At 33.5% G+C, this 12,226-nt stretch overlaps 2 protein-coding genes and 1 long non-coding RNA gene across 6 annotated transcripts; 1 reads left to right on the top strand and 2 right to left on the bottom strand.

Annotated features, from left to right (window-relative positions):
- Positions 1-750, bottom strand: LOC145126483 (uncharacterized). The gene has a single exon (XM_079061844.1). It carries the CDS (start codon positions 748-750, stop codon positions 1-3), a length of 750 nt encoding a protein of 249 aa, XP_078917970.1.
- Positions 751-4,987: 4,237 nt separating this feature from the next.
- On the bottom strand, positions 4,988-8,915 carry LOC145125993 (EH domain-containing protein 1-like). The gene is made up of 16 exons (XM_079061405.1): positions 8,714-8,915; positions 8,326-8,405; positions 7,744-7,812; positions 7,591-7,648; positions 7,428-7,483; positions 7,281-7,323; positions 7,133-7,194; positions 6,923-7,048; positions 6,736-6,838; positions 6,570-6,619; positions 6,328-6,456; positions 5,996-6,247; positions 5,824-5,903; positions 5,617-5,743; positions 5,392-5,535; positions 4,988-5,315 (listed from the first exon to the last, which is right to left on the bottom strand). The coding sequence occupies exons 1-16, from the start codon at positions 8,796-8,798 to the stop codon at positions 5,130-5,132; spliced, it is 1,650 nt and encodes a 549-aa protein (XP_078917531.1). The 5' UTR covers positions 8,799-8,915; the 3' UTR covers positions 4,988-5,129.
- Positions 8,916-9,339: 424 nt separating this feature from the next.
- On the top strand, positions 9,340-12,226 carry LOC145127876 (uncharacterized). Of its 4 annotated transcripts, none has more exons than XR_013716504.1 (5): positions 9,340-9,731; positions 9,800-10,049; positions 10,163-10,340; positions 10,796-11,646; positions 11,949-12,226. It is a non-coding gene; the product is annotated as an uncharacterized LOC145127876 (long non-coding RNA). The 4 variants fall into 4 exon arrangements; XR_013716503.1 differs by having other exon boundaries at positions 10,163-11,443; positions 11,561-11,646; XR_013716502.1 differs by having other exon boundaries at positions 10,163-11,443; positions 11,548-11,646.

Genomic DNA, 12,226 nt, shown 5'->3' with positions numbered 1-12,226 from the left:
TCAGCTCTTTGAGGGGTGAATAAATTCAGAATCTAGTAGTTCTTTCAACTGTCTCCTTAGCTCTTCCAACTCGGATGGGGCTATTCTATAGGGACACATTGTTGGTGGATTAGCTCCAAGCTCTAGTTCTATCTCGTGATCCACCTCTCTTCTTAGTGGTAACTTCTTTGGTAACTTTGGTGGCATCACGTCCTTGAATTCTTCCGGTACTTCTTTTACCTCCTTAGGTGTTTCCTCGTTGGGAGGAATGATTTCTTCTTTTAGCGCTACTAAATATGTCATCTCTCCTTTATTGAGTTGGATGGCGGATAGGATTTGGGACTCTGTTTTGCTTCTTTCCAAGGGTATGATGTGTATTGTTGAACCCTTGGTGATACACATGGTCTGATCTTCAAACGAAAAAAGACGTACATGGTCTAAGAACTCCATTCCCACGACCATGCAATAATCATCCATCGGTGCTACAGTCGGATCGATAGGACCCTTCCATCCTCCTATCTCAATAATTACTCCGTAGGCAACTCCAAGAATAGGATCGGAAGGAGAGTTGACAACTTTCAACCAGCCTACTTCTTTGGTGGATTGAATATTCATCTTTTCAGCTTCACTTTTAGAAAGGAAATTGTGGGACGCACCTGTGTCAACCAAGGCTTTGGTGACTCTATTGTGCGCACCGACTTTCACAAACATAATACCTCCTCTTTTCTTTGATTGGGTTTCTTCTTTTGTCACCGAGTTTAGGAGTCGCATGGAGCCTAATTGTGCTTCTTCCCTTTCCACTTTTCTTCTTCAAAGACCATGGCATTGAAGCTTTTCTTATTGGGACAATAATTGATCAAATGGGGGCCATCACAAAAATAGCACTTGACCTCCCTTCGATTTCCCCCTTCAATTTCCTTTCCTTTGACAGTCGAGGGCTTAGAAACGATCTTATCTTCCTTTTGTGGCATCCTTAGTGTAGGTTTATCTCCCCTACTAGGCTTCCTAAGTGGTGCATCCCTTGGAAAGTCTATAAGGTTTTCCGCTACAACTATAGATTCATCGACATTTTGTACATTCCTCCTCTTGAGATCATTATGAGCCTAAGATTGTAGTCCATCTTGGAAGTTAAATAACTTGTCTTTTTCTTGTAAATCGGGCAACTCAAGCATCAAAGCGGTAAATTCTACCACGTAGTCTTTAATTGAACCGACATGTTTCAATCCTCAAAGTTTCTTCATGGCTACGTCTTCAACGTTATGGGGGGAAAATTGCTTCTTGAGTTGTCTCTTAAACTCATCCCAAGTGTCTATGACGCATATGCCTTTTTTAATGTCACCATGCTTCCGCCTCCACCATAGTGCGGCATTTTCACTCAAGTATAGAATGTTTGTGTCTGTTTTAGACTTGTCATCCTTTACTCCGATAGCATTGAAATAGCATTCTAAGGACCATAAAAACCCTTTGATTAGTTTAGGATAGTGCTTACCTCTATATTTCAAGGATTTAGGTGCCTCTGTGTGGCGTTGTCTTTGTAACAGCTCCTCCGACTATCGTTGCCTTTCATAACTTTACTTCATCTTCTGGAGCGCCTATCTTCTCACGGAACTCATTTCGCAAGGTATTGATCAATACGAGGACATCTTCCTTGATGATATTGATGGACTTTTTTATCCCATCACTCGTGTCACTTATATCTCCCACAAACTGATCAACGATATCTTTCCACTCAAGGATCTCACTGACGTTAATTTAACACCATTGTAAGCCTGTTTTCTATGCTTGCCAAGGCATCTATCGATTGGTTCCTCTTTTTAGACTTTCTTCCCTTCTCCTTAGCGATAGGGGCATGTTGGCTACTTCGCTTCCTCCTTCCATGTCTACGATCTATTACTTGCATGAACCTGTCTCTGATACCATGTGTCACATGATGAATCAATCACCGTGTGCCACTTAGTGTTACTTCGACTAAGTCAGGTCTGCTACGCTTCCTTGAGATGTACTAACGACCTGGAAAGCAGAAGACTAAAGCTTTGGAGTTACTACAAACAAAAGAGAACTTTTATTATAAGAATGTGAGATAATACAAAGCAACTTCTGATAGTTTGGAGCAAATGAGCTCCTCCCTATTTATACTTGTGCCCCCCCCCCCCAATGATTACTCCATTAATCTTACATTCATGAGTATTCTAGAGTTTTCAACTAAACTACATGTATTTACAAGACTTCATGAAAGACGCTGGATCTTTCTTCGATGTCCTAGGGATATCTAGGATGTTTTAGGGTCTTTTGGGCCATTCTAGCACTTTCTCGAGTACTTCGGAAGAGTCTAGAATCGAACGTGACACAAGACTTCAATTCCCTGTGTTTTAAGCCTTTTTACTGCTTCATCAACGTTTCTATGAAAAATGATTATACGTTTGAACTCAAATTCAACCCTGGAATGTATTATATAGTGAAATGAACAAAATCAAACAAGCTTGAAAAGTACGAGATTTGTGTTTTTAAGAAGAAAAATGCTCAATAAACCTTGAAAACACTCCATTTTGACTTGAATATGTATGAAAGCAGATTGAACAAGCTTGAGAAATCCTGATCATTTTCATGCCCAATTAGTAACTCATATGGTTGAAACTACTCACTTCGTCGCATGGAAATCGAAATAACAAGATCAGTAACACATTTGAAAAATCTGAATTATATTGGGTACTTTTTCTTAATCAACCAAAATGAGATCATAATGTTGAAAATTTATAGAATAAGGTCGAAAATATAGAATTTATACAAAAAATAATAATCTGAACTTAAGATATACCTAGTTTTATTAAAGTTGAAAGGATTTCAAAGTTGAGCCAAATTCATGAAACGAAACTAGGACGAAAGATGTAAGAAGTAAGTGGAGACGAACCTGTTTGCGAGAGGAGATGACGACTGAGGCTCCTTCAAGGCTGAGTCATTTAATAATATTGAAGCCTATGCCTTGAGTTGAAGTTGTAACTCCTTTAAGGCTCCTTTAAGACCGAGTCGTTCAACTTTCCCTTTAAACCGAATGTTTTTACCTTCTCTCTTTTCTTTCTTTCTTCTTGACAAAATTACAAAAATGGTCCCTGTGGTTTGCCAAAAGTCACAAAGTCAGTCCCTACTAATTTTTTTTTTGATGCGAATGGTCCTTGTGGTTTGCAAAACTTGCACTAACGTCCCTTTTTACTAACTCTGTTAGTATTTAGCCGTTAGGGACTGAATCTGTAAGGGCATTTTCGTCTTTTCAAGTATAAAAGGACTGAATTCGTGACATTTGGTAAACCACAAGGACCATTTTTGAATTTTTTTTTTGAAAAAGACAATTAAATTGCTAGGGGGAGGCTCAAACTCTCCACCCTTCTATATTGCCCAAGGTTCTAAAAAGCTCGCCATGACTCCAAGGCTTGTATGTGCCGCCAAACTTTACCAAAACGCCGCCTTGACTAATATATGGGTATAAAAATGAATAGTAGTAGAAAATACATATAAAAATATGAATTATATACAAAATTGCCGCCTTAAGTCACGCCTTACAAACGATGTGACTCGCTAAGGCTCGGAAAAGCTCGAGGCTTGACATTGCCGCCTTAAGTCACGCCTTACGTAAAATATGTTGTTTTATGTCTTTAAAAATACTTTTTCTAAAAATCGTTTTTCGGTTATATGTATTTAAAAAAACATACAAAACTATTCGGTTATATGTCTTATTTAAATACGTAGTTCAACTTAATCGCTAGTTTTAAAACGAATGATTAAAATGACGATGGAAAAAAATAAAGATATATATTTTTTAAAATAACAATGATTAACACTAGTTGTGACATAAAAAAACATATTAACTGTTTAAATATATATAACAAAATTGTTGTTATGTTTTTTTTTAACCGAAAAGCGGTTTTTAGAAAATCGATTGGGCCAAAACAAAAACATATTCAGCCGATTTTGCCTTTCATTACAACGTAATAACATATTATACGAAAACTTATTTTTTAAAGACATAAAAAAAACATTTTATGTAAAATAAATACGTAAATAAATATAAATTGTTTGTAAAAATTTATTTTTTTATATTACACTTCGTTTTATTAAAAAAATTATGTAAAAAATGTTTTTTAATTTATTTATTGTTTATGTTTTATTGATTTTATGAGTTTAAAAACCAAGTGGTTTTCTTGTTCAAGTGTTTAATTCATTGGCTAATAAAGAGGGGTGGAGGTCACGGCCTCCCCTAGCAATTTAATTTTTTTTTCAAAAAAATTTCAAAAATCGTCAAAGTAACGAATTCAATCCCTTTATATTTGAAAAGACGAAAATATCCTTACAGATTCAGTCTCTAACGGCTGAATACTAAAAGAGTTAGTAAAAAATGGCCATCAATGCAAGTTTTGCAAACCACAATAACCATTTACATCAAAAAAAAATAAATAAATAAATAAAAAAAATAAAAAATAAAAAATTTGACTTTTGCAAACATGGACCATATTTATAATTTTTGGGCTTTCAATTTTAGAGATTTAATATTTTTAATCTATTTTTCATTGAAGTGCATACTAAACTTATTCCTTTTGTCATTTAAAATTTACAAAATATTGTTCATCACTAATTCGATGCGATATTGTAAATTGTATATTTTTTTTATTACAAGGATCTATATGCTCACTTGTTTTTTATTTTATCTAATTACTAAAAATCAAAATGAACATTTTCCATTCCATAAATGATCATGTGAGCAACAAATATACTTTACGTCGTGTTTTTTATTTATGAAAGGGCGATATTTATATATATTGTTCGGTTACTCCATCTTGATTTGCATGCTAAAAGTCGGAAATTATTATTTTACTTGCATACTCTTTCACTCACGCATAGTCAGAAAGAAAAAAAAAATTACATTCATAAGTGTTTTATAAAATAAAAAATTGCCATGTCAACAAATATTCCATGAAAACGATAATCTACCAACCCAACCAAACAGCAAACAAAGGAATTTAATTTCACATGCGATTTCCATTCAAAGCCCATCACAAAAGTGGGCAGCATTTATGCAATAATACCAAAAACATTTGACATCAAATTCAAAAAAAACATAAGGAGAAAATGGATGAGAAATCCATCATAAATTCGTTGCTTTATTCATATGGATTTTTAAAGTTTTTCAAGAGATCCGGAATGTCATATCCAAGCATATCATCCACAGCCTGAATCATCTTCGGCTTCAATTTCTCAAACTTATCAATGTTGTAATTTCCAAGAACTTGCCTAAATTGCTCCACATCCGGGAAATCGCCAGCTGGCAGATGAAACTCCTTCTGAACCTACATTTTCCAAAAAAAAAAAAAATGTTAAAACATAATAAATAGCAATGTACGTTCATTAGAAAGACACAAATACCTTTGCAAAAACATCTTCAAGATTCTTCATGAGTTTCTGTTGAGCTTTAGATTTACCCATCACAGCTGGCATCTCTTTTTTCAACTGGCTAATTATGTAAGCATGTATCTTTGCATCCCGAGCGCGTTTAACAAATTCATTAATCTGAAAATTACCAAAAAAAAAAATCCTTTTTTAATATTCATCAAAATCCAAAAAAAAAAAAGACATAATATAATAATATACCCGGCGATCACAAGCTTTTTTTGGAATGTCTATTAAATCCACAAGTAAATCATCCTGTTCTTTTTCAAAAAGCTCCCTCCCCATGGAATCCACTGATTCTTCATTGATCGGTTTGTCATTAAACGATCTGTTCACATAATTTTCACAACAAATTAAACATTTAAAAAAGAAGAAACAATATTACAAAAAGAGAAAAAAGAAAAATACCCAATGTAGACACGTGTGACTTCAGGCGTGTTGAGTACTTTCCCAAGTGACCACATCAACGCACCATAAACCCGCATCAACTTCAATGAAACAACAAGGACCAAATATGTCAAGTGATTCAAACTTCAAGGGGTTCAATTGAAAAGTTTAAAATTTTGATTCTAATTCTTACTTGTTGGGTATCAACTTTGTCTGCTTTGTTAAGTACAACACGAATCTTATCATCTTGACCACGTAAAGACGATATCACGCGTTTGAATTCATCACTTATATCAAGTTTATGAGGATCAAACAAAAGGAGAATAAGATCACATCTTTCAGCAAACCACTTTATCACTCCAGTGAAGTCATAGCTTCTTTGTGTACGTTGCTTCTCTCCAGATAGAACTCCCGGAGTATCCACAAATGTAATATGCTCCAAAAGCTGCAAATTTAATACAGATATAGGTATAGATATACATTAATACATACAGAGTAGTCATGAAACTTAAATTATGAGCTTACAGGATGATTCATTTGAGAACATTCAAATTTGGAAAGAAATGCGCCTCCAAAAGTTGTAAGGGCATTGAAAGGCATATCTGCTTGAACAGCAATAGTGTTTCCAGGCACACTTCTATCATCAGGTCCACCCTACACAGCAATAACAATTAAAAAAAATGTAATCATTCGACAATATATAAGAAAGAAAATGTAACTAAAGAGAGAAAACATTGATAATATGTTTATATGTTAATATATATTACCATAATAACAATAAATCGGTCTGTTGTTGGTTCTGGACCAATGTGAGCTCCTGTCCATGTAAAAGAAAGATTATAAAAATTGTACATTTTAAAAAAATAGGAGTATATATATATATATATATATATATATATATATATATATAATTTTTAAAGAAAATTAAGTGACCTGGATAGTTGCTTTTAAGAAGATGTTTAATAAATGTTGTCTTCCCAGTTGAGTATTGGCCAAGAAGCATTACCATAGGTTTTGCATCAAAGTCGCTATTTGTCTGCATATGAAGATTAAAACATTTAAAACATGGAGGAAGAGATATGTAAACTAAAAATTTTAGAAATGTTTATGGTTTTCTAACCAATAAAGGTGATGCAAAATCATTGTAACGATAAGCAACTTCCAGTGGCTTTAGTTTTTCGTTGTACAATCTCTTTAATCCATCAATTATGGATGTGACTTTACCAAGAGATGCATGATGAGGTGTCTAAAACAGAAAGAAATATAGGAAATAATGTTTAATGATAATCTGTATAAAGATGTGAGTAAGAAAAAAGGTGAGAAAAACTACCTTTTTATTAAGTTTTGAAGTAAATAAATTCTTTGGTGGCACGAGTTGACCAGTCAAACTGCCTACATCATCTCAAAGCAACCAGCATAATGAATTAATAAGAATATATTTTGTGACATAAAAAATGAGACATGTAATGTACTCTAACCATATGTTTCTTGGACACCATTGGTTCTTGAATCACTATGTTTCTGAGTATGGGAGAAGAATAAACCATTAATACAAAAAAGAGTTTCATAAATAAATTATAACTATAAAAAATTGGATGCTTTATGCAATTCTGTTTATTGCTTACCACCAGAAGTGAATCCAGGCCTTCCATGTGTGGAGGTTGCAGAAACTCAAGATCAACTATTAAAAAGAAAAAACAAAACAACGATAATATGAAATATTATCTACTTGTAGAAATAAATAAATTCTAACAAAGGCATATAAATATTATAATTAGATTGGCATACCTCCGGTTCTTAGTGATTCTGCACTTATTTCACTACCAGATTGTGCCAAAGAGAGCAACTGTTCTCAAGCAAAACAAGAAGTCAATAACTTCAAGTTAAGGTAAGATAGTAGTGTGAATATTGAAAACACATAAAAGAAGGTTGCAGAAGTACCTGCATAGCAGTGATGAACTCTTTAAAACCTAAAAATCCTTGGCGTTTGGTATCTGCAATTGCCCAGACCTTCAAAAAGAACAATAACCGTGATCAAAGAACAAAATCTTTTATAAAGCTATATTTTAGTATATTAGTTTCCAACTTCAGTATGTTTATAGCACAAGAATAGTTATATATAATATTACTGAGCCTCATAAATCCCCAAAATACTCCAACATGTAGGTTGGTTATGTTTCATATATGAATATTGGTTGCAAACAGAGTATATGTCAACAGCTACATTTCTGAATGATAAATTCATTAACTTTTGCATCAAACCTAACTTTTGCATGACAAATCAGTTCTTACAAAAGGCATTAGCAAATTTGGCTTAACAGTGTGGTCTACAAACAATTTGAAGCCATTGAATCCACAAGGAAAAGAAAAATTAGTATCGCCATTTTGCAAAAGTTCTCTGTACTTTGCTTGTTGGATTTCATTTCATTTCAGCATCAATCATGTGAATGTTATATAATAGAAAGGGCAAAACATAATGCGTCAAGTCACGTCTATCATTTGAGAGCAAGTTTTCGATTTAACCTGTTTAAGTTCAGATTTTTCAATATTCGACATAGCAAAAAACTTCGTTGCATCATCTCCTGTTATTCGCTCATCACCATCTGCATATAATAACGCACAAACATAAGTATACACTCACATATACAGCCGTACTATATCCAATACAATCATACGCAGACCACTGTGTGTGTACGTGATATAGATCAAATACGACGAATTCGGTAGAAATTTCATACAATATGCACAGATTAAACCACTACGTATATAGTTCGTCTGTATAACCAAACAACTAAACACACATATACTGACATACAAGATGTAAACGAGTGCAAAATGATTCAATTTAGAGGATTTACGAATTAAAACCCTGAAACAAAGCTAATTAAATATTATGAAATGGAATTACAACCTGAATCGACATAGTTGAACCATTGTTGATAGATTTTTTGATGCTCCTTCGAACAAGTAGCCATCGCACCTGATACAATCACCATTTTCTTCTATGAACTGGAAGAAACCAAAAAAGTAATCGATGGCTGAGGTTCTACTCTTCTTGTTGGGGTTTTAGATAAACATTTGGGGTTTGGAAATTTGAAATTACATTTTTTGCGCTTTCTGTTTTCCCCCTTGTTATAGGACCAAAGTAGCCTTACGACGTCGTTGCCAAGTGCCATTTCTTTCCGATTTGTTGGGTCCCAAATCATATTTTACATATTTATTTCGGTTTCTTGAGTCCCAAATCATATTTTATATATTTATGTATCATATAAATAAAACTTAAATATGTAATTAAAAATATTACGATCACAACTATGATATATATAATGACAAATAATATGTCAATTTTTTATATATAATAAAATATTGAAGATGGTGGATATTATTCATCATGATTTTATTTTAAATCGTATTTGAATTATTGAATTGCGCCTTTTTTATCCTAAGTCAAAAAAGTGGTCCCATGATCTTTCATGTCTTAATAATCTAATTATATATACCATAAAAGCTTAAATGGGGAACAGATTCTTCCTCTTTCTTATTTTGACACGAAAGTTACGTCTATTTCACATTCGATCCCACAGACCGCCATATGTTTTCCGATTGTTATCTTGTCTTCTTATCTGCTTTGATGGTCGCGTTGCCGCCCTTTTCATCCAGTACTCTTCGTTCCTGGTGTTCTTATTTCTTCTTTCTTTGTTCTTTACTTTTCCTTCTTCTTCTTATCTGCTATCACTTTTTGTTCCTCTTATATGTTTCTGTGTGAGAGATTTCGCTTAATCCATGGATGCTCTCATTGAGTAATTTTCCAACACGCAAATGGGAAACTTAATTTTTGGTTGGGATTGTTACATTTGTCCTTTTTATTATGCATAACAAGTGTTTGATAAAATGTCTCAACAGCCAACACAATGTATAGTCATACTCAGGTACCTTAATTTCTGCACATAAATTGGAGCCGACTTGAAACAGGTAGCTTAATCTGACGGTGTTGCAGGTTGCGGGGATTGCCATCAGTGATAACGCGGCGGTGAAGGTGAAGTTGTCGAAGGCGGCGACAGCTGGGGTGAATTAAATCTTCCAAATCCTCATAACCAAACAGCCAAACCAACCTCCGCTTTCTCTCTCTAACACTTGACTGAAGATTTTAGAGAGACAAACACACACAAACACTTAGAAAGAGATGAACGACCGAGTAAAGCAGCAACGAAGCGAACGTTTTCTATCGTCATCAAACAACCCACCCGGTGCAATTTCCCTTTCCATCAAAGATCCTATTTTTCGTCATCGTTTTTATCGCCAAATTGGGTTCATCTTATTCCTAATTTTTAATCAATTTCCATACGATATTGATTTTTAGGTTTTCCAGTTCTTCAAACGGGTCAAAGATTCCTCGGAACAAATCTGCGTTTGAGAAAAAATTGGTGATGGATTAGTTAATGATCAGGGGAAGAATGGGAACAACTTAATAGTATGTTTGAAGAGAAGAGGTATTGGAAGAAATACCTCTGCTAAATGTGATCCGTTTGATGTTAAAGGTAATAAATTGTGCCTTTTTTTTGTTCATTATCTTAAGTTATCGCACCGACTGCCTATTGAAAACCGAAATCGGTGACCAACTCAGGCCATTTGAATCGTATAGCTCCTCTACTGATGCCTAATTCTACCCTAATTCATGTATCTCCTGTTGATTTTCATCTTTTCCTATCTTCTCCACCAGGCAATTTGTTTTTTTTTTAAGTTCCACCTTCAAGAATCAAATGAATTATTGTTTTGGTTTTTTGAAAATCATAACTAACAAATATATGTAAAGTTTTCAAATATATATACTAATTACTGGAAAGATAACTTATCAATCAGAATCATGCATGAAACAACCGTGTATATGATTTCATTTATTAGATCATATACTTTTATTTATTTGTTTTTGAAAATATATGTGATGACCATTATCATATTAAATAATTGATGCATGGGATTATTTGTCATTTAGATTTAGTTAATATTATTGAAGGGGACACAAACAACGGGAAAATTGAAGCAAGTGCTGTTGGCAGGGGAAAGAAATGGTTGGGATTTGACAAGATTTGTGGGGTTTTATACATTATTATCATGTTTCTCTTTCAAATTGTCTAAATCTTTCAATAAATGTTTAGTATCTCATTTTTATCATTAATGGGTTTCCAATATCTTGATGTTGAAAACTGGAATAGACATCGATTGGAAAATAAAATAGATAGATGGTTCTTATGTTACCATTCAATATGGATTTCGTATGTATGTATGTTTTTTTATTGGAATGAATTATGAAGTATTTTTTTATCTATCAAGAGTTGATGGGTTACCAATGACCATAAGTTGATATAATCAGAATTAAACAAGTTCCCTATGACAAAAATACCCGCCAATGAACAGTCTAGAGGATTCAACTATCTATTAAAGATTGGATCTTGAATCTAACAAAATTCACTATGTATAAGTTGATAAGTTATTTACATTTGACAACTTTTTTGGGAAGTTCATGAGTTAAAAAGGAGGCGAAAAGGGTAAAAATGTCAGATTTTGGTCTAAAAGACCACAACCATCAACATTGACCAGAACTTCTGTTTTGGGAGCATGCAGATGACTTCCAAAATTGCAGGTTCTTTTGGTTTAATTTTGCTTTAATAATTGTTCTTGGAATTGTCTGTATACGTTTGTTTGTAAAGTATTTGTCATTCTAGGCCATGTCTCACCAACTGGCAGGTGTTCGATGCAGCCAATACCTGGACATTAATTTGGAGCAGCGTTTTTTTAGAGTCAATTTGCCCTACACTTTCTCAAACCCACAAGCAAGCTTTTCAGGTAACTTATGTATGCGTTTGTGTGCTTTCTTTTTTGTTGTTTAGAGTAAACAAGTGGAGTAAAGGTTTGAAGCATTTTCTTTTCAGCTACTTTTGCTTCTTTTTTAAAAATTAATATCATTTACAACTCAATTGTACATATTCATTGTATATGAATATTATTTGTTATCTATCTGTTATCATGTGTGTAGATTTTCTTATACATGAGCATAACAAAGTTTAGATAACTTAAACTTGATGATGATTATTATCAAGAAGGTGTGGTGCTCTGCTAATTGTGTAATTGTTGTGTTTTTGTTGCAGGTCGGAGACGATTGGTGTCGCTAAACTAATCAACTTCTCAAGTAACAAGTGAATGATTGCAGCATCTAAAGTCATTGAAGAACAGTCGATGGTTTTATTTAATACACCTTCGAATAACCAATAAAAAAAAAACCAGCGCCAAAGGCGCATCTAATTTCATCTAGTTACTTTAAAGTTTTTCAAATTTCCCTCTCAACCTTAATTTAAAAGTGCTGTAGACATTTTACACAATTGAGTTACGGATAAAACTCATCTTAATATTTTTAATATTCTGACAA

The sequence above is a fragment of the Lactuca virosa genome, chromosome 7, assembly GCF_052849685.1.
Source record: "Lactuca virosa cultivar CGN04683 chromosome 7, Lactuca_virosa_CGN04683_v6, whole genome shotgun sequence".
Taxonomy (NCBI): domain Eukaryota; kingdom Viridiplantae; phylum Streptophyta; class Magnoliopsida; order Asterales; family Asteraceae; genus Lactuca; species Lactuca virosa.
Note: the sequence above shows the minus strand (reverse complement) of the source record. Positions and strands in the feature narration are given on the sequence as shown.

Excerpts from the sequence above, each read along its gene's own strand:
- LOC145126483 (XM_079061844.1), bottom strand. The coding sequence starts at position 750 with ATGCGACTCCTAAACTCGGTGACAAAAGAAGAAACCCAATCAAAGAAA.
- LOC145125993 (XM_079061405.1), bottom strand. The coding sequence starts at position 8,798 with ATGGTGATTGTATCAGGTGCGATGGCTACTTGTTCGAAGGAGCATCAA. Across the intron at positions 6,839-6,922 it reads ATTTTGCATCACCTTTATTG|ACAAATAGCGACTTTGATGC; the intron begins GTTAGAAAACCA and ends CTTCATATGCAG. Across the intron at positions 5,904-5,995 it reads ACAAAGTTGATACCCAACAA|TTGATGCGGGTTTATGGTGC; the intron begins GTAAGAATTAGA and ends GTTTCATTGAAG.